At 38.7% G+C, this 22,045-nt stretch overlaps 2 protein-coding genes across 2 annotated transcripts; one reads left to right on the forward strand and one right to left on the reverse strand.

Moving 5' to 3' along the window:
- Positions 1-191: 191 nt before the first annotated feature.
- Positions 192-15,111, reverse strand: LOC136965684 (uncharacterized). The gene is made up of 25 exons (XM_067259869.1): positions 15,063-15,111; positions 14,082-14,211; positions 13,515-13,682; positions 12,187-12,324; positions 11,906-12,060; positions 10,783-10,886; positions 10,114-10,306; positions 8,521-8,655; positions 8,264-8,407; positions 7,903-8,038; positions 7,162-7,312; positions 6,936-7,072; positions 6,108-6,219; positions 5,799-5,862; positions 5,137-5,340; positions 4,527-4,672; positions 4,259-4,377; positions 3,547-3,671; positions 3,311-3,408; positions 2,808-2,935; positions 2,289-2,413; positions 1,722-1,867; positions 1,446-1,548; positions 1,068-1,210; positions 192-832 (listed from the first exon to the last, which is right to left on the reverse strand). Exons 2-25 carry the CDS (start codon positions 14,209-14,211, stop codon positions 724-726), a joined length of 3,213 nt encoding a protein of 1,070 aa, XP_067115970.1. The 5' UTR covers positions 15,063-15,111; the 3' UTR covers positions 192-723.
- A 900-nt stretch (positions 15,112-16,011) lies between these two features.
- Positions 16,012-21,978, forward strand: gsg1l (gsg1-like). Its single transcript, XM_067259550.1, has 5 exons — positions 16,012-16,300; positions 18,427-18,474; positions 20,457-20,609; positions 21,183-21,294; positions 21,687-21,978. The coding sequence occupies exons 1-5, from the start codon at positions 16,012-16,014 to the stop codon at positions 21,976-21,978; spliced, it is 894 nt and encodes a 297-aa protein (XP_067115651.1).
- The last annotated feature ends 67 nt before the right edge of the window (positions 21,979-22,045 follow it).

Here is a 22,045-nt window from a genome sequence, read left to right on the forward strand (position 1 = left end):
TCCCTATGACCATAATATATATATAAAATAACGATGGATGCAATCTTTTTTTTTTTTTACCACCATAAAACAGCTCTTACACCCACTACAGCACAATAGCTATATTTGTTTACTGTACTTCAAACTCGAGTCTCACTACTAAAAAGGTCCTAATATGAATTAACACAGATATTTATGATGTGATCCTCTCAAAAACTTGAATACAAGCATGTTTGTTTATTTGGAAATTGGATTTTTCAAAAAGAGGAAAACATACTTCCTATCAAAACTTGAGTTAGTGTGGTTAGTCTTGAAGGTCTAAAGTTGCCACACAAAGAAAAAAATGTATTCTCAACTTTACTGCACTCTAAAAGAAATATAGCATGCCTTTTTGATGACATAACGAAAGTAAGATAAGTGCACATATCGCTTAGCTTTTTAACTGAACTGCTTGATTATAAAAACTGAAACTGAGCTAGTCTAGGCAATTGAACACAACACAATTATTTTGATAAATGTCAACCGTCTACTTAAATTTACCCTCTATTACAAAACACATTCCCAAAAGTTACATGTTTTACTGATTAACCAGAGCATTTACTGACAATAATATAATCATCTTATTGTAAAAAGTTAGAAAACATTGATATATCAATAGCGTATAAATATTGCACTGATGTCACTTAAATGGGGCAGGATACCAGTCACCCAAATGTATGGGTTTGCTTCATTACACCTCATTGCTCACTGAATCTGCTGACTGCGGAAGTCCCGCACCATCTTGCGCATGTCTGGGTAGGGCTTCAGCTGAGTTTCATGCAGGGGTTCCTTCTTGACAGGATCTGTGCTTTCCCTACGACAGAAGGAAAAAATGGTGAACACCTGAGCACCCCTTAACTGCTGATAACAGGGACTAGGGAGTCATATCGAACATGTCATTTCTGTCACTTTTAACGTAATACAATTACGCACCTAAACGTGTCATATATATACATTTATTTTCATTTTTTTACAGATATTGCTATGATTGGACTTTCAAATGCAATCAAATTCAATTAAGGAACATATTAGATCAATAAGGAACTTGCGTCTTCAGATGTTTCTCAATGGCTTTGCGTTCGTAGACAGTCCCGTAAATGGTCATCACAGGATCGATAAACATCTTTTTGGTCAGTGGACAAATCAGGTGTGGTGGCACAAAGTCCTCTGTGACCTCTGAACCCACCAGTTTCTATCAGGGAACAAGACAACAAGCACACTCAAAGGTCACTGACAGGAAAAACAAAGAAAAGTTTCACTTAAGTCACTGTCCCTAAAATTGGAAAAACAAAAAGGACCAACAAAAAGGATCTAACCTCAATCAAAGTAGTAAATTGGAGTTAATAAACTGTACTTGCTATATTTAGGGATGACATTTCAAGGAATGGCTTGGATTAGTGCAATTATACACAATTGTTGGCGTTCACCTGTTCCATGTCATTCAGAGAGTTTCCTGCTATTTCTTCTGTGTTTTTCTTGGCCTCTTGTTCATATGTCTCTCTACTGGTCATGAACTCTTCAGCCAAGATGCTAAAAAAAAAAATATATATATATATTGTACATAATATTACATGATATTTTATAAAATTCAAACAAAAATCATGAGACTACTATTTAGATGTTACATAACCCTTTGTCAATAGAGGCAATTCATATTTTTTCTCCGACAGGGTTAGTACAAAAGAAAAGTTGCTATGTTCAACCTATCCAGAGGATCCTCAGGCTCGGGCACGATGAGCAGTCCATAGACGGCGTCCAGGATCTCTCTCATGGTGATATGAGCAGAGTAGTTGCGGTCAAATATATTGTGGCAGATACGGCCCACGCTGTTGACGTTACAGTGGTACACCTTTTTCAAAGTCAAGTAAGTTCATCAAATTGAATACATACAATACTCAAGTATGCACACAGTATACATGTTACACCATCAATGTCCCCAGTATCACCCAATTCTATGCCTCCCTAAAACTCATACCCAAAAATAAAAGGAAAACATTATATCGGAAATTATTTGAAGCCCTACCCTACTAATATACACACCACCCCTTAGATGAGCTTCATGTTATGTGGGGGAGGGTTTTTTTTTGTTAAGGGGGAGGCAGAATGATGGTTTATATGAATATTACTCAATGCATTAACTAGGGGACACATTACCTGGACACAATATTGATTCTACATGACTAAGTTGTGTCGAATGTAGTCATATTATTCAGTTGACATATCGTTTTGCTGACAACATGAAAGCTGACTTCATTTAAGTAGCAGGATACAGGTGTGACAAATCGCATCAGTGGCGGTTTGACTGGGTAGTCGTCACCAAACTGGCAGTACAGCTCGAACACTCCGTTCTCGTATGACGTGTCAGGGGGGCCTTGCATGAGGATTTTCCAGAAAGCTGTGAAGATAAACAAATTAGAAGCTGCGTTTACCGTTTCATCCAAGATCTCCACCTTGCCGTGTAATCCAGTTTGCTGTCATTTTCTTGAATTAGACAGACAGTACACTGAAGCAAGCAATGAGTGGGTTTGTGGTGTTGAGTGGGCAGGGTATTTTAACACTTGTCCATTGACAGTTAGCATATGACTGGCTATTAGGTATCAAGCAACTCATAATAACTTTGGTAAAATAAAAACATTTGACATATTTCCTTATGTAGATTGGAGTCATGAATGAATGGGATTTAGATGATGATCAATTACTATACTGCATTAGGTTACATATGTGCAGGAACCGAAATAGAATAAAAAATGACACTTCTATTCTGTTGTGTTTATTAAGAGTTCACTTACTCATGTCTGACTCTGTGGGATAGATGGTGCAGAAAGGGTGTGGGTCACAGTGCAGGCTTCTCAGCTCGGCCAGAATCCGCCGGTCCTTCTCCAGATAGCATTTGGTTTTCAAATTCTTTTTCAGTGTGCTGCATTCAAAATATTTAAGATGTTTGTTTTGGATATAAAACAATAGGAAAAATGACATACTGCATGTGCTTGGAAGAATATGTGGAATAATCTTTCAGCACTTCTGGCATACCAGTACTGTATTCTGCATCGTCATTTTGATGGTTTTTAAGGTTGGAAAATTTTGAAATTTACTGCCATGTGGTTCATGGAAATCTGGAGGGGACAAGGACTAATCCTTGCAAGACACTCATAACAGCAGATAAAGGGGTCATTTTAGGTACAAGTGAATTTGCCATTATAATGGCTTAAATATATAGTCATAATCAAAGCCATACCTAGAATTATTGTTTAACATTTTCAGGATATGATTCAAATGATGGGAAATAACTTACTTCTTTGCCACGGTCACTTTATTGCCTAGTTCCAATGGCAGAACATTTTCAGGTGATTCATCATAGTCTTTACTGGCTACGAGAGCTTTTATCGCCCTCTGTAAAAAAAGGTTTAGCCTGGTCAGAGTATTACCCACTAAGTTAATATACAGTACGTGATACAGTATTAGGTGTTTTAATGTATCAACATAAAACATGGAGGAAGTTTCCCTGTGGAACTGGTGTGGCAGACATACCACGCTTGTAAGGACAGAGGGGTCAGGTTCTTCTTTCGGCTTCCTCAACTCCATGGACAGAACCGTTTCCATTTCAAAGAGCTTCAGACCGTCTTTGCACGTCATTGGCTTGAAACAATAGCCACCTACAATATCATACGAGTCATTATTCAGTTTCGATGGTTGTCTTGATCATTTCATCAAAAGAGGCTATAAATTCCAATAACTTAGTATAACTTTCCTTTTCCCTCTGGACTGCTTGGAAAAGACAAAAGATGAAAATAGTGGTCAAAAGCTAACAAATGGCCAGTCGTTTCTAAGAAAAATGTAACTACGCCTTTGTCAAGTCTGAACAAGGAACAAATGTAAATGAGCTAAATTCAATCTTCCTACTGACTTGGGAATCATGATCTGCCTCAGAGTGAGTGATTTTGTTCACTATTACTTATTGTTAGTATGTGCAGCACCATCACAGTGCAGCCTGTTAGGGTTAGTGCACCAAGTTAACAGTTCCGTTTTGCACAAGGTGCATAGAAAAGGCTGTAAATTGACGTCATACCTTCCTTTATTAAAATTGTATCACTGACCTATTTAATTTCTACAAGTAAAAGTTGTACAACTTTTTTGAATATCCTGTACATATCATGTATGCTGTGATTTTAGTTAAGACGGTTGTTCCCTTTCTTGATATGTAATTGTTGTGATGAAAGTCGTAGTCAAAACGGCCTCCTACCTGTTGCATAGCTGATCCCATGTAGCACATCGTTCACCACATCTCCCACCAGAACGGCATCCACAACGATGCCGGAGCTCATCAAATTGGTTACAAGACCGCGTGGGTGGGTATCTGAACTGCAATATGAATAAAGGGTTAAGATAATTACTACAATATACAAAGATATTTGTGTATTGCTACTATTTCTGCAGGTCAAAGGCGAACTTGTGTCACGTTTGAACACGACTAACTGGAACTTTCCAACTAATTTGTAATTATGTTTTACCCCAAATCATTCCCGTCTGTGAGACATATGATGCGAAGTTTACAGTCAGGGAATTGCTTCTTGACTTTATCCAGCTCAGTTATGCCATTCTGTAAGGCGTCATAGAGCCGAGTAAATCCTTCTGCCTCCACACTGCGTACATATTCCTGTGTGTTAAAAAAAAAATGAAATAAAATAGATGTTCAAAAATGCATGAAACATTAGTATTCAAAAAACATGAGTATTTACAGCGTTAAGTGTAATACTGTATAGATTCCAATTTCAAAAAGCTGGTAAGTTATCAATTCTGTTGTTGAAAGAGAACGGTTCAATCAGAATTATAGAATTATAATAAAATGATCACATTACTACTGTAAATTTAAAACCACTGTAGCACAATTCTACATCTACAAATCTATCCTCAGTCTAATTTAGACCTACCAAGAGTGAGGGCCCAATCAATATGGCTAAAACAGGGGGTAAATGGCTGACACTTAGCATTTACCAAATTGCCATGCCCCCGTAGGTGTATTTGCTTAGCTTTGGCATAGTTTGCCACAGAGTATGTGGAACAGCACACACATGCAGAATAGTTTTACTGTGAGAATATAGTAACAATTCAAGTGTTTACCATAAAGGTCTCAAGAGTCTCTGTAAAAGTATGGACCATTTGAACAAGTGAGCCAAATGTCATCAGGCCAATGACATGACGCAAATTATATGCCATGGTTCTGGTTGCAAAGGCATGGAAGAGCTCTTTGACTTCGTCGATTCTCTTCAATGTCACTCCTTCATAGCATTGCTCCGTCATTGAGGTACTTGTATCTATTAGTACCTGGTAGGGGGGGAAGAGTACTGTTCAGTTATAATTTACTGTTGTTACTAAACAAAATATCGAGTATTAATACTATCATAGCAACACGTTATATTACAGCATTAAGTTATACATCATTAAAGACAGGGTCAGTAATGTTGTTGTGATGCAATTTGTCATATTTGCTGAAATACACTTCACATCCTGTAAGCAACAAATAAATCTAAAAGGTTTGACAATAACATTTGATAAATCTGGTATCTGTGGCTCAAATAAACACGGCAAGTTTGTCAGTGCCTCACTATGCCTGAACATAAACCTTCATTGGCATTGTTGAGGTAAAAGCGTGGGTTAGCTTTATATCAATCATCACATAGCATTAGTCATTCTGTAGCAATCTTTGAATCTGTTTATAGTTCTATCATAGATCTATCAAGACTAGTGAAATGATTGCAAGAAAATATATAGATGTACATTACCAGAATAGCTTCCTTGGGGGTCCTGCTAGTTATGAACGTCTGATCACTTCTTGTGTCTCTCATTCTACACAAAAGTACAGGATTAGAAGTATTGGGTCAGTATTGACAGTATATTTGTCAAGGCAATGCACAAGTACTTGTGACTATCTGAAAATCAGTATTTGGGTAATATAACATCCACCCCACTTCACAGTTGTAACATAGCAATAGCCAAACCTCACTGTTGGGTAGAAGAACAGAAATACAAACACAGTATAGAAAGAAAATGTATAACAAAAGTAGATATATTTATGAGGTATGGACACTTACTCTTTTGCCAAAAGGTTCAGATCTACAGTTTGGATTTTGCCAGCCATGCAATTAAAGATTCTTGCATTCTGGGGTCCTGATTTGTCATTACTGACATAAACACCAAGGTTAGCTGTGAGGGAAAAGCATTTATTGCATCACTTGAAAATGCAATATTTGAAGCTGAATTATTTTACTACAGATCAGTATGAGCAATGTCTTATTGTCAAAGGGCAGCAAAAAGCAGCAAGACAGTGCAGTAAACCCTCTGTCTCCATCTTAAATTAAAATCAAATATGACATCAAATGTTCCAAGTAAGGTTTTGTCATTTCTACTAAGTAAGTAGTAACTAAATACTAACTAAGAACTGCTTAATCTCAGGGCTCTGGTCAAGCAAGAACTATACAGTACATACACTTCTGACAGTGAGCTGACCCTAACCTTAGCAGTTGCAGAAATGATTTCCCACTAATGCTGAGTACACACCACAAGATAATAGGGCTGATTTGGGGTCGATTTCCCCCTTCCGACAATCCTAGGTAATGTCCTGATTATCTACAGATTATCTTATCAGATTTTCCATTGGTTTGAGGTGTGTTAAGAGTGACCGAACTTGCTCGGAAGAACGTCCCCGATCGTGAATCGTAAATATCATATTTACGATCAGAAATCCTGATGTGTGGGGGGAACCCCGAGGACAAACACCACACACTATAGGAGCAAAACGGTTAAATCTAGTCATTTTTTTGTCCTCATGTTTGTGGTCTCACATTTTGAAAATCTTTTTTAAATCTTTTAGCGTTTACCCAGCATTAGTCCTCTATGTAACCCACTGGGATGTCCAATACCTTCATTCAGGAGCACAAGCATTGGGGCTTGCAATCCTGTTTCCTTCAGCATCAAAGGTGGTGTAATCGTCAGGTAAGAGTACTTTTTTACATTTTCCATCATGTTGCCAAAATTCTCCACATCACTTATCTGAAAGCTTTAAATACATTGTGTGAGACACAATAGCTTTTTTGTCCATAATACAGCTCAGTATTGATAACGCAAAATACTTCCATTAAACCGTACCCATGACTAGTCGCCTGTTCAAAGGAGATCCAGACAGGAAAGGATTTCATAGATGGAGGTAAACTGAGCAGTAATTTCTCAACATCAGTTGCTCTCTTCATGGATGTTTCTCGCAGGTTTTTATCAGTGCAGTTTGGAATTTTTTCCCCATCTTAACAAATGACAAACAAGAATCAAATTGATCACAAATAAAGCGCTGCTGATACAGAAAAACAAAAAGGTAAAGGATTTAGGGGTTGATGGATTGATGAATGGAGCAAAACAAATGTTAACCAGCTTAGCCAGACACCAGCTTCAGACTGGGGCAAATATTTTTCTTGGCGCAACACCCACCTGATACTGTACCAACTTGTTATCGTTTGCCTGGTACTGTACATAGATTTTAATTGTATTGAACCAAACTGAACTCACATTCCAGCTTCTGGATTAATGCAGTTTGTTTGGTTTGTCTCCAAAGAAAGGAGTTAAAATAAGTGTTGTTGATAATAGCCATTTGGTTTAAATAAACTAAAAATGAAATAACACAATTGAGGGTCTTAATTAAAGACAGTGCTGCCTAGTGTCTTTCTGCATAAACCGATACTACATTACAGTCTCATCAATCACAACCAGAGTATACAGTCTCTCGTAATAATATCCATTACTTTTACAAATAGAAGAAATGTGACAAACTGTATCCTTCCCTTGTTACCTTTTTGTGAAATCATACATATTCATCTGCGATTACATACTATAGCATACCTTTGATTTTCTGCAGAACATATGCTCTTTCAAGAACATCTGGTATACCTGGGACACGAACTGGGTCAGAAAAGCGCTGACCTTGTTGAGAAGTCAGACACATTGGTGCATAGTTTTCATGCTCTGGGGTACATGTCTGGTAAGACAGAGAAAGCATATGAACATTATCATATTAAAAAGATGCCAAATAAAAGGCATCATGGAGAAATGTTTTAGTTTTGATTCAAAAAAACTACCTTCAACCTTCTAAACCCCAATACTAGACACATTTAATATTCCACCATCTTGTTACTTCTGTAATACCATTGAAATGAATGCACATTTAGTGTTAAGTGCTAAAACAAACATTTTATAGACACACCTCTGCTCCCGATAGCAGAGTGGCCCAACACACGTTTGCGCTTTCAAAGACCTCAAAGTCTTCAACGACGTGTCCATCTCTTTGTTTCTCAGGACTTGGCAATAGTTCTCTGAAGAGATTGTACAATCCTTCTACAATCGCAATCTAAACAAAATATTAACAAATACTTTGTGTAAAATATTTATCTAAAAGTAAATAAAAAAGTTTTATACTAAAAGTATTTTCTGAAAGAATCATTATGTATATCTAACTCTTACCCTTTGAGCACGGGTTCCAATCTCATTTCTATTCAGAAACTGAAACAAACTTTGGGCCAAAGGGTTGCATCCACTGAGTTTTCTAATATATGCAATCAATTTCCTAAAGAATTCTCCAGAATGTTGATGCATTTTCTGCAAATAAGATGAGTAAAACAAGTTCATTCCAATTCCGTTGTTTGGCTTACAATTTCATATTCAGTTTTCTTAGCCTCACAGTGTAAGTGAGAGATACGTAAGTCAGGAAGGCATAGTTCAATACAGTTTGTTTACAAACACTGACACCAATTTCGGAACCTTGATGTCCTTTTTCAAAACTCTACGGACACAAAACTCACAACTGATGGTCAAAATGCAAATTTTTCAGAATGCTAACACCATTTTCAATTGTTTGGATACAATACACATACACCTTAGATCATTTCTTCATTGAACTATAATCATCTGTTCAAAATGACACCACTAACATCAAAGTATCACAATTTTTTAATGAAAATCACACATAACATGTCTGTAATTTCCTTAAATTACAATGATCTGTCAATTGATACTACTGCTCAAAATGATAATTATAAGTAATTGCTGCATTACTCTTAACGCATAGTTTTACAGAAACTGACAAACAATATTCCAAGTTTAGAACATGAAAGCTCAGTACAACGAGATCCATTGACACCATGCTCAATTGGTGCAAGCATGGTTTCAGGCCCATCCACAATTTACAGCCTTGTACTTGCCCCCATACTTAATCCTATTGAGGATTCTTCTCCACGTGGGAGGTGGAAGGTGCACGATAGGCACCCTCATGAACATGTTACCCTTCTCCAGGCCATGGATGAGGCATGCAATTACATCACGGCAGACCAGTGTCAGGCCTGGATTCGCCATACCCGGAGATTCTTTCAGAGATGTTTGTCAAATGAAAACATCCATTGCGATGTGGATGAAAACTTGTGGCCAAATCCACAAGACAGGGTTGTTGGAAATGTAGGAGTAATCAATCCTTTGTTTTGCTTTGCTTGATTGTTTTTTGAGCTAGATGAGGAACACTGCAGTACATGTTTTACGTACTGTAGCATAGTTTTCTTTTGTAGCTAATTATGTTTGCTTTGATACAAAAAAACTAAGAAATGTTGTAATTTGATTGTATTTCATCAAGAAATGTCAGATTTTGCTTAATGATTCCACTCTGTAGTATTCTCTCAGTCCATTTATGGTGATGTAGTGTCTTATGAAACATGTATCACATATTTTGTAATACAATGATTGTACAAACAACTACATGGTGAAACTATGGGCATCTTGGGTGTGGATGAACTAAGTGAATGTTCCTATGGTATTTCATGATAAATTTGTTATTTGAACTAATAATTCTGCATGAGCACGGTGTCTTTAAAGATACGAACATACAATGCTATGCTTTGAACATGTGACAGTCTGTGTTACAAGTAATGACTGTAAGAGTTTTGAATCTATAGTTTTGAAAAAAGACATCACGTTTCTGAAATTAGTGTCAAAGTCGTAAAAACACTGTAATAATTAATATTCATAAACATTTGAAGTGAATAATTGAGGAAATAATGTATATCTTACAATGGCATAGAGAGTAGAGAAAAACACACTCAGCCCTTTTGGAGTTTGTTGTACTGAGGGTGTGATGTCATTTGTGCAAAACGACATGGAGTCTTGACTTTCTTCAGGGAATGAGGTCAAAGAAAAATGCACCGTTGACTCCACAGTGACTCCACAGTTCTGCAAGGTGTCTCCAACACTGCCAGATTCACCTCTGCAAAACAATTGGAGTGCACAAGTAAGTAAAGTTGGGGTGTTGAAGTAAGTTGTAAAGTGTATTAGAAAATAATGTAATATTAAAATATATCTCAAGAGTCCTAAAATTTGTAAGGTGATTGGTACAGTCATTTGAGTGAACCGTTTTCCTTTTAATACATATTCCCATAAGTGAGGCATAGATTTGGTTTGAACATTCATAATATTCAAACATTGTTGTAATTTGAATATGGGGGGGTGGGGGGGTGGTTGCATTCACTTGGTCAGTATATAATTGTTCAGCTATTTTTATAAAATTATCTATCAAATGCATACACTTAAAACAATACTTTTACCTCAATCTAAAAGGTAGATTGCATAAACATTGATAATCCATTAAAACTCATGTTTACACCATGTGTATCCTGGGCCAGTATAAGTTGCTATGTTGGGTATGATATTTGTTGATATACAGAACACTTAATATACAATTACCTGTAATGGAGAACATGTGCTGGGATACCAGTCTCACCGGCAAGCTTCAGTCTCAAGTCCTTGATTGTATCACATTTCAAGTCCACCTTAACCTCATAATCTCCCTGTTAAGGAATGCAAAAAGGGGCATCCAAATCAGGATCAAAGGTGGAAAAGGGGGCTCAGATCAAGCGTGATCACTTGCCAGAGTAAAGTATCCTGTGGGATTCTTTAGTCATGGTCGTTTCATGCTCACTGCTTAAAGTAGGAAAAGGGTGTCAATCTGGAAAATAAACATCTGGAACTTTTTAAGGTATGATAAGAATATAATCTTTTGAGTTGCCTCAGCTTTAAATGTGCTTTAGCATTTTCTATAGGCCCAAAATTTACAGCAGACCAACATTAGGTTTTTAACAAAAATATGTTTTACAGGCAAAACTTTTCAGGTTTTAGTTGTGCACCAGCCTAACACTTCTACTCATACATTTACAGAATGGTCACCCACTGAGAAACCATAACAGTCATACAATTGTAGAGCTCAATCATATTCTATAACATTTATATGATTTTTCCAATTAGATTTTACCTTTGCTAAAGTTTACTTATCATTAACGTCATAATTACAATGTGATCATAAACAATAAATGTAGCTCATGGCAGCATTTAACAACTTCCTTCACAGTGCCTCTCGACCGTTATCTTGACAGTTATTGGCCTGTTGTTCTGGGTTTATCAACAGTGACCTTAAACTGTAACCTAATCATTATCATAGACAAAAGCATTTTCTATCTATATACACCACAAAACATTTGTTTTGGTAACAATTACAAACAAATTAATGACGGCAAACTAAGAGTTTGATAGTGTCTATGGAGCTCTTCTTAAATTAACCATTGGGAAATATCTAAAAACCTGGGAACTTTGCCTAATAAAACGTGACAATCAAATGCTGTGTAGAAGGTTGACCTAAAGTACTTGACTAGTAATTAACGGTTTGGTAAGCTAATTCAGGTTAGTTACAACTGGGGTTTGAGTGAAAAGCTAGTGGGCTGGCTGTGCTGGAACAAAACAGGACGGCCTTGATTACACAAGGTGGAAACTGATGTCAGTATTTTCATAATCATGTGAAACTTATTACGCTCACCTTAAGCATGATGTGGCAGCGAAGGGTATCTCCTCCAAATCGTCCATCAACCATTTCATGCTTTGGCATTTTGGGGGCTTGTTTCAAGTTCTCCTTGGGTGTAAATATTGCATATAGCACAGACCCATTTTCAATGTGCCTGTCTGTCAATGACCCTGAAAGTGTTCAACAAATAGAATATCAACACTAGCATATGAACACTAGAATGTGCATATCATTGCACAAATGATAGTGTTTGACATTGATGATGATGAGTGTTATGCAGCGTTAGACATACTTACACGTATTGAAGAAAGGATCGTCTGTTAAAGGCATTCCATCGACTGTGTAGAGGCACACACCTTTAGTGTTCCCCACGCACTCCTGGTAACAAATCCTCAGCATCAGATCCTCTAGTGTGTTTTGGGCCGGGTCCATGTCTGCACTCAAAACCAATTAAGGCGTATGATCATCATCTCCAGATGTGGCCAAATATAATGACACCTTTACCATTTGTATTTCAAAACCATTTAATCTTACTGGTCAGAACAGTACATGCAAATGTTTAACACTTATCAAGTTGTAATAGCATCACCGTTATTTTGTTGCATTTGCAGAATATGATAAATTGGTATGAATTCATTTTTGTAAACAACCAAGATGAGGTTTTGTTGCTCTGATTGGCTGTATCTATCCAATTGCATCCAGAGGTATTTTGGTCTGCACTCTTTGATAACAGCCCTTGGATATCGAAAATGATCTGACCGGTTGCCAGGTCTGGCAATGCCAGGCTAAAGGGATCTGTGTCGACCAGTCAAGTTCTTCCACACACAACATTTCTATATGGACCTTGATTTGAGGATTGGGACATTATCAGGTCATTGTCAGGTCTAATCACCCTATGTCAATGTCCAACCACACTAATGCTATTGTGGCTTAATGATAGAAAATACAGCTTCAACGTCACAACATCTTTCGGAAAGCCTTGTTAGTTTTATTTCACTGTAAATCAAAGAAAAAATGTGGAGACATTGATATGAATTCAGATTACATTCATTACAAACTAAAAAGAATGTAATATATACAGTTGATTTATTATAATTTAATTATTAATTATTAATATTCATGTCAAATTAACAGGACAAGTGGACATCCTGTCATATGGCTTTCTACCCTTGTTACTGGATATCTACCCTTCTATTTACAACCAAACATCCTGCACTACAGTATCTCTCCACCGTCAGGATAGCTCAGTTCCACAGTTTAGTGTAGATAGGTTTCACTTTCTTAACCAGGCAGTTTCAGTTTTCTCTTGAAAAGGATGTTATAGTTGGTGATTGCTGTATGTTGTTGATGCCAGAAGATGCCCCCTTACTACTATGTTTCCGATATGCTTCTGGCACTTGAACTTCCATAACCCTGTAAGACCCCTTGTTGTAAAATGACAACGTCACCTTTAGCTCTTTAATTTCTCATTTCCTTTTTTTGATATACCATTGCAAGGCAAGACAATAGGACCCATTGGTTACGTAAATGTGTCTGTTCTTATTTGCAAATGTGTTGTTTGGAGAGCTAAATGTGATGTTGAAATTTTAAGTCAGGTCTAATAGGGAGCATTCATTTTTCTTACCTCTGATGTATTTTGGCTCAGGACAATGGGGGTATGTGTACTTGAGGTGGTAGGCCTCCATTGATTTCTGTACAGGTGTGCCTACATGGGGATTGTTCTGTGGGGAACGAAGTCTTCTAACATACTCTTGCAATGATGCAAAGCGATTCTTCTCAATGTGACTAAAACCTGTTTGGGAAAAAAAGCATGTCATGCTGATTGGATACAGAGCATACCAATGTAAAAATAGGACTGTGACGTGTCTAATCTACTGTACTCTCTACCTTCCCTTCATACCAACTTTGACAGTTTCCACAATAGTTGTGTATAAAATGTCTGTTTCCTCTACATGTGTCAAGTGTTTATTATTACTGTTTTACTCTTATATAATCATGTCTCTAGTGGCAGAGAGAAGAGTAGCAATAAAAGACTGACTGGGCAATGTAGCAAAACCCAGGTGTTTTTTTTTGTTGTTGCATAATTTGTTGCCACATTATATCAATTTACGATGTTAAAGAACAGCAACAAATGAAACTTACTTATTAAATAACAAGCTGCTAAATTGTAAAAAGAACATGTGACGCTTACCCATGGTGTTTAAGTCTTCACCATTTACACTGTCAATGAAATCTCTCTCATCCTTGACACCAAAATTTAGGAACTTGTTATAGTACGACTCCAGTCGGTGTGTTTCAAGAAGACTGTAGATCTTATCCATCTAAAACAAGAAGCCCAAAATGTTATGTATTGCATTTAGCAGACGCATTTATCCCAAATGTCCGAAAGGGGGGGTAAGTGAATTTGGGACCTTTTATCTGTGGTCAAATGAACTACCACTGGCACTGAGCCTCAGGCCTGCCCACTTAGAGGATTAACTGTATGATGGATTGTGAAAATACATTGAATGGTCTCAATTAAATGTGTAGGAATTATGGAGGACGATCGCCCCCCCCCCCCCCCCCCCCCACACACACACACACACACACGTGGATTACATTACAAACAAATTGAGGTGTTTTTTGTTGTTGGAATTAGAAATCTACCTCCATATTTGCATACCACTCTTCAAATCTTTTAAATAGAAGTCCAGAAGTAAATGGTATCCTAGTTAATTTCACAACATAACTCATGTCACTTTAGGTAATTAACAAACGAAATAATACGCGTGCCAGACTTGCAGTCGGCTAGAAGCTTGACCCTAGCTTCATCTTGCGTATCTTTCTCTATCCCATCACACACACCAGCAATGTGATTCTGATGGCAGCGAATTCGTTTTTCCAAGTTAACCCAGTTTACTTAACTCCATGGAACCTGTCCTAAACGAATTTATAAATGTACGACTACTCTACTACGTTTTGTAGTTACAGTGAAGTAGGCTACCACAGCGTAGGCTACGCTTAAACTTTTACTTACGCTACGTGATGGTTCGGATACAATAATTTGCCCTTCTGTTTACAACGCATTACCCGTTCTTTTTTTGAATAACTCTGCTTTTAATACATCCCCACTGTAGCTTATGTTCAGTAGGCTATAAACATCGATGTACATTTTTTGTTACAAAACTGTTACCTTGATTGATCTTGTGTGTGTAGCCTATCCTGGCTAATAAGTCTCTGACTCAAGGTGTGTCAGACTGAAACTGAAACTGATTGCCATATCACGTGACAAAACCGGTTGTAAGCAGATTGATTGTCATTTTAAAGGGTTCTAAACTAAGCACGCATTGCTTATGAGTTAGGCCCATGTCTTCTGACTATACCCATCTACACTTTTCACAGTGGGAGGAAGTGAATCTCCTAGTTGGGAATTTCTATTCCTATAGGCCTACCAACATGTGGGAGCTACTGCTAAATAAATGCAGTTCAGGCTGGTTGTTTACATTTCGGAGAGAACTCTATGTTGGTCCTTTTGATTGTATAGGCTAGGTTTGCGATCACATTCATCATATTCAATGTGAGCATGGTCTGTCTGTAACTTTGCGAGGTTGTGATGCTTCTAACTACAATAGGGCACAGAGAGAGAGAGGGAGGGGAGAGAGAACGAGGGAGGGAGGGAGGGAGGGAGGGAGAGAGAGAGAGAGAGAGAGAGAGAGAGAGAGAGAGAGAGAGAGAGAGAGAGAGAGAGAGAGAGAGAGAGAGAGAGAGAGAGAGAGAGAGAGAGAGAGAAGGGGGTGATAGTCTGACAGTGAGAGACTGAAGCGAGCATCACCAAATCCATGTCATCGCGCGAACAAGCACGAAATCCGTTGACAACGTGACTCTTTGAGGACCCTTCGTCCGAAAACAAATGGCAGATCCAGGCACAATAGTAAAGCCGAATCAAGATTTTAATTCCAACGTCTGTGATGAAGTTGATGTAGGTTACCATTTCGATGAGGAGATTTGTAAAATCCCAAATACATCTTTTTTTGTGAGATTTTCCTTTTTCTTCATATTTGATCAATTTTACACTGCGTTCATGAACTTGGGATACTTGTGATCGCATGAGTTCAAATAGGCTTCGAAAATCTTAATGGACAATGAAGACGACGCGAAAGTGCAGGGCACTGCTCTCTGTCAGCCTGAATTTCTTAGCTCTGTTTTTCTCAATATCGGCATTTCTAACAACTTACTGGTGCGTCGGCACACAGAGAGTCCCGAAACCCAAGTGCAGCAAACTCAGGACGCACAATTGCATTGACTACGGAGTCAACGAAACAGACCCTAACAAAGTAGTCTACAGTTGGGAAACTGGGGACGACAGGTTTCTCTTTAGGCAGTTTCACACTGGAATCTGGTTTTCTTGTGAGGAAAACATTCATGATGAAGGTAAGAGGCTGTGAAAAGGTTTTTTCAATAGTTTTTAATTCTTGATCAAATCTAAGCAGTGCATAATCAGTGGATAACATTGAATGGGAATGATCAAATAAACATTTATGCCTTAATTTTGTTTTTATTGTGTTGGCCAGTCTTGGGAGGAAAAAAAATGAAAGAAATGAAAGTCCGGTTCAACTACAGTTATTGCAGGCATTCAGATCTTACAAGTGCAAGATTTCAAAAAGCATTTTTGGAAGTTAGCTTGACTGACTGACTTCAAAATGTTTGAATAATTGTAAAAGGGCAATATTCTCACCAAAGTAGATAATATAGTCCTACATTTTTGCAACCCTATATCACCTTTGTCATAATCCCTATGATATTGTCTTTATCACAAACCTCCTTCACTGTAACCAACTACACACACACACACACACACACATACACATTCAAACACAATTCAAGAGTGAAACACTGGTGTATGTTTGTCTCATTAACAGCCAGCCTTAAATTTACAGCTAGGGAACCAAACAGCCTGAGTTACAGCTCTGGAAAAAATTGAGAGACCACTGAACCTTTAATTAAAAAAAAAGTTGATAAGTACAATTTTGAGTGAGGAACAGAAGGGTACAATTTGCAGTGGCCTCTTAAATTCTACCCTTCTGCCCCTCACTCAAAATTGGCCTTTTCAACAAACAAAAAAATGAAAGAATAAGGTATCTACATTATTTCCAGAGCTGTAGTTGTAGTCAGGCGCTTTACACCTTAATTTCTGAAGAAAAGCATCTGGTGTCAAAAAGTGCAAGCACAGGAAGCACAGCAACCAGGTTGAGAGAATGTGGAGAAAGAGGTGATGGATGAAATGCTGTCTGGGTGTCAAATGAAACCCTTTTCTCGTATAGTTGCTGAGTACAATCTGTCGTAATCTGACCCGCACACATTTTGGTCAGTTAAACCATATTGGCCAGTAGTTAACCAGCACCTAGCTAGTGTTTATGGTTCTTTGATAGTGGTTAGGGTAGCCACTAGCCTTGACAAGCTCCACAAACTGTCCATTTCCATGAAGAGCTTTGGAATCCTATATAGAGCAGTATATTTTAGAAATGATAGTATCAAGCCAGGGACTAAGGGATTACTATGGGAATAGCTGTACAAAGGTGTGGGGTTTATTCCAAATAAAAGGAACTTCAAGAACAAGAACACATGCACCCCCCCCCCCCCCCACACACACACACACACACACACTCAAACACCTACACACAATTTAGGAGTGAAAGACTAGTGTGTGTTTGTCTCATCAACAGCCAGCCTTAAGTTTACAGCTAGGAAGCGAGACAGCTTGAGTTAATAAGGATTATATAACGCGCCTTGATGAGTTTTTTCTCAAAACAGCTGTTGCCACCATCCCTCTACCTGATTAAGCTTTCGATTTACGACAAATCCTGCCACTGTGGACTGCAATCGACAGATGATGGAAATAATAAATCACGTCTGGCGAGAAAAGAGAGGAGGGGGAGGAAGAGAGGAGTGGCAGGGGTGTCTGTTACAGCCGACCTTGATGAGCTGACACAAGGTCTCATAAGATGTTGTCATTTGTTTGTTGGTTAACTGGTGGCTGTTCTTTACGTGTTTACTTATTTGGAAGAATTGTGGCTACGGTGTCCTTCTTGTCAATGACAGGACTGTCGCAATGACTTCAACGAGTGAGTGGTATTAGACTGATCGGCTGATGATTGGACGAGAAGCAGTTCAGCAGCTTTGACATGAACCTGTGAACTTTGTCCGGCGGGATCGACCTCTGTGAACTTTATAGCTTGGTTGTGAGTGCCGAGCACGCGATTATTCCACTTGACCCTCCAAACTATCAATCACCCCTTTTGTCATTCCATCTTTTCTATCAACAACTGGGTTGATAACAGCAAGTTAGACCTCTACATGCTTTTCCCATCAAATCCTTTTAGATCAGCAATTCCAGATTTCATCTTGGAGAACCGAGTTTCCACTAACCTTTCCAGCAGGGGTGGATAGATAAGTAGGTTTCATATGGGAGGCGCCGATGAGTTGTGGTCCGTTGATTCCGGGAAAGCTGATGTCAACCCCGGGTCACGGCGACACTGACGCATCTGTTTATGTTCCAGGTGAGAAATGCAGAAGCTTTATTGATCTGGCCCCGGCATCTGAAAAAGGTGAGTGATCTATGCATACATCAGGAGGTTAATAAGCCCAATGAGATGCTCCTCGTCACTCTTGAGACTTGAGATCAGAATAAAGAGAGACCAAATGGGGGACCTCTTTAAGCAACCCCTTAAAGGTATGATAGCACATTAAAAAAGGCATTCATATGCATTTTTGCATGTGGATAATGTCTTCTTATTACTTTATTACAAGCAAAGCAGTCGTTTGACTGCATTACAATGTTTTTCCAAATACATTTTTAAGTTGGAGGAAGATAAATGGGGTTTCCCCTAGCAGCATGCAGGGATTGCATTGATTTTGTTACCATGACTTCATCTTTGTTCAGGTGCATCAAATATTAAAGTTCCATACTGTTTTAATCTGAACTGATTAAGATTTGAATCATATATTATTCATTTCTGTAAAAGAACAATATTAGTCAATTAAATACTTACATTTACAGCTAGGGAGCTCCTACGTGCTCTACAATTACAGCTATTACGTGATGTAATATGTTTATACCAAAAGCGGTAGATCCTAATGCTTTTGTATAGTCATTTTAATTACCTTAGACATTCTCACAATGTGAAATTCTAATAAATTCATAATTAAAATCAATTCTTTGAAGTTTCTTCTACCCTGTTTAATTCCTCTTCATATTTGAATACCAGCACAACACCCTTTTTTATAAATTCTCTCATATAACTTTTAAGTGAACACTGAACTTGGTATCAACCTCAAAGTTAAAGCAACTGATTTATAGAAGCCTAGTTATTGGGGTTATAAAACTCATACATATTCCTGAGGTAAGCTCCACAGTGGCTTATGTTCTTAAGCAGCCTTGACATTCTGTAGGCTGTCAGGCAGGTGGATGTTGCTGCAGGCACACCCCTGTGGAGCAAGGTTATAATATACTGAGGCTATCCTTCAGAGGGTCCCCGGAAATAATTGGCAACAAGGTATATGACATGGAGAAATTGTGAGCTTTTGTGGGTGCTTGTGTTAACAAGTGTTGTGCATTTGGGAAGTGACCAAAATTTACATTTGGAGATACTGCAGAGAACAAGACAAGTTTTAATACATTTGAAGCTTTGAGGGCGGAAGCTTTTCTATTATTCTATTCAACCAACTGCTGGGGGTAAAAATGGCAATGTTTTTGTAGAGTAAGTAAAAAAAAAGTGACCTACCTTACACTCCAGGTACATTGCATTAAACTAGGACACATGTACCTGCTAAGATTAAAACCTATCTTTGACTTTCCACTGGACTCCACCCTTCACTCTCTTAGGGCTGTCCATGCTATTGGGCTGCGGGTCTCTCCTGGGAAATACTGGTGGCACCTGCAATGTTCACTTCTTGCAATGAAAGTGTCAAGCTGGATTAATAGCCAGGGAGAGTGAAAGGCGAGATAGGGAGAGATGTGATGTCCAACCTGTCGTGTAGCGAGATAGTGTCTTGGTTGATTCATTGGAAATTTAAGGAAGTTCCTAGTTCTAGAGAAAAAACTGCCTCTATTGGATTTGAGGGGTCTGTGACTGCAGCTATCTTATAATGAGCAGCATGTGAATGATAGGAAAGGCTATTTGGATGTCAGGTTAACAGGTTAACATCCATTTGAGGTGTACTTGTATGAGGATGCAAAAATACCATAAAGTATTTGATTCCCTGCATGGTGCTTTCTTGGCCCAGAGCCAATTGTGACTCCACTAACAAAACAAGTCCCTTTTAATCAATAACAAACCAATACATTTTTATTTGTCTGTTTCTTCATTTGAGATATTTTGTTAGCAAGCCATTTAACAGAGGTTAAAGAGCTACAGATTTAAGATAATTTAAAAAAGTCTAAAAAATAAGTTTTACAAACATAATATAACATAAATGTTATATTATATAAATGTATACAAACATAATATAACATAAATGTATGTTTGCAATGTATCTCAATGCAGCTACAGAATGTCTGCGTCCTAATCTTTGGCCTGCTCTGTGTCAGGCGTCCTGTGGCTGTCTGTGATCTCGGAGATGCTGTACATCGTGCTTCTGTTCGTGGGCTTCAGTCTCATGTGCTTGGAGCTGGGCCATTCCAGCAACGTCATCGACGGTCTGAAGCTCAACGCCTTCGCTGCCGTCTTCACCGTCCTATCAGGTGCACATTGTTAACGTCCTATCAGGTGCACGTCGTTAACCTCGTAGCCTACCGTCGCCGACTTCATTTGGTCCCGGATCCCGAACCGTTATATTCTTTTCGAAAATGATTGTCTTAACGTGTTATCGTGACAAAAATCACATTTGGGAACATTGGAGCATGTTGTAGCAGTTGTTAGCAGTTTCCGTCAAATTGTCTGGAAAAAGTCCTGGTCAAAATGGAATCATTTAAGTTGTTTGAATAATGTAATGTAATATGTTAAAGTGAACTCAGTACAGTAGTATATTAATAGAAGAGCAAATGGTACAAGTCTTTGGTTGGGTCTGGGACATATGTTTGTGTTCCAGACAGGATGAAATACCATGTTAAAAGGGTTAGTTTGCTAAATCTTTCCCAAAAATTCAATTTGGGGTCTTGCAGACTGTAGACACATACGCCAGTCTAGAGGGATTTGAAAAGTCACGATCAAAGGAGACAGTGTGTGTGTGTACGTACTGAGTCTCGGTGTGTGTGTGTCTAACACCCAGCTTTACCACTACCTTTCCTTACACACACACACACACGCAACCAAAGGTCTACTGGGGATGGTGGCCCACATGATGTACACGCAAGTGTTCCAGGTGACCGTCAGTCTGGGTCCAGCTGACTGGAGACCCTACAACTGGGACTACGGCTGGTCTTTCTGGTAGGCCTCCTCAACGATTCCATCACCCCTTCTAATGAATAATTCCAAAGCTCTCGTGTTACTGCAGGATTAAAGATTTGGCGCCCAAAGCCCCAGTACCGATGCGATTGGAATTGCATAACGGGATATCTCATATACCCCTTAGGCATACTATGCAAGCTACAGTATGTTGTCATTTCATATGGTAGGCGTAACAGGCAAACCTGTTGACCTTTGGAGTTTTGGAAGTAGTTGATGTTACATGGTGTGATCTTACACTTCAAGTTTACGAGGCCAGGATGTGGAGCTCAAATTTGGTTCCCTGAAATATAAGCATGCCTGAAAGTATTAACTTTCATGTTTTTTCACGCCATTGTCCCACTGTTGTTCCGCCATTTTCCTCCAATCTCTAGCATGGCCTGGGCTTCCTTCACCTGCTGCATGGGCGCCTCGGTAACGACCCTCAACTCCTACACCAAGACTGTCATCGAGTTTCGACACAAGCGCAAGACCTTCGAGCAGAGCATCCGCGAAGAGCAGGCGAGGGAAGCCTTCGGTTACCTCCGGGAACGCTCCATCCACTCAATCTCCAAAACAGTGGAGGTGTTCACACAGACACCGAGGAGCAGTCGGAAAATGCCCGTACCCGGAGACTCCCTGGACCTGAGTGAGATTCCCGAATCTCTGGAGGAAGAGCAGTGCTGATTTGCACTAGAAATCGATCCATCGCCTCAATATCACACCAAGACAGTTCAGAGAAACGGCGGTCCAC

The sequence above is a fragment of the Osmerus mordax genome, chromosome 21 (assembly GCF_038355195.1).
Source record: "Osmerus mordax isolate fOsmMor3 chromosome 21, fOsmMor3.pri, whole genome shotgun sequence".
Classification (NCBI taxonomy): domain Eukaryota; kingdom Metazoa; phylum Chordata; class Actinopteri; order Osmeriformes; family Osmeridae; genus Osmerus; species Osmerus mordax.

Bases quoted from the DNA above. Each gene is read 5' to 3' on its own strand.
- gsg1l (XM_067259550.1), top strand. From the start codon at position 16,012: ATGAAGACGACGCGAAAGTGCAGGGCACTGCTCTCTGTCAGCCTGAAT. The intron at 16,301-18,426 runs GTAAGAGGCTGT...TTTATGTTCCAG, and splicing joins GGAAAACATTCATGATGAAG to GTGAGAAATGCAGAAGCTTT. The intron at 21,295-21,686 runs GTAGGCCTCCTC...TCCAATCTCTAG, and splicing joins GACTACGGCTGGTCTTTCTG to CATGGCCTGGGCTTCCTTCA.
- LOC136965684 (XM_067259869.1), bottom strand. From the start codon at position 14,211: ATGGATAAGATCTACAGTCTTCTTGAAACACACCGACTGGAGTCGTAC. The intron at 7,073-7,161 runs GTACGGTTTAAT...ATGTATTTAAAG, and splicing joins GAACAGGCGACTAGTCATGG to CTTTCAGATAAGTGATGTGG. The intron at 4,673-5,136 runs GTAAACACTTGA...TTTAACACACAG, and splicing joins AGACTCTTGAGACCTTTATG to GAATATGTACGCAGTGTGGA.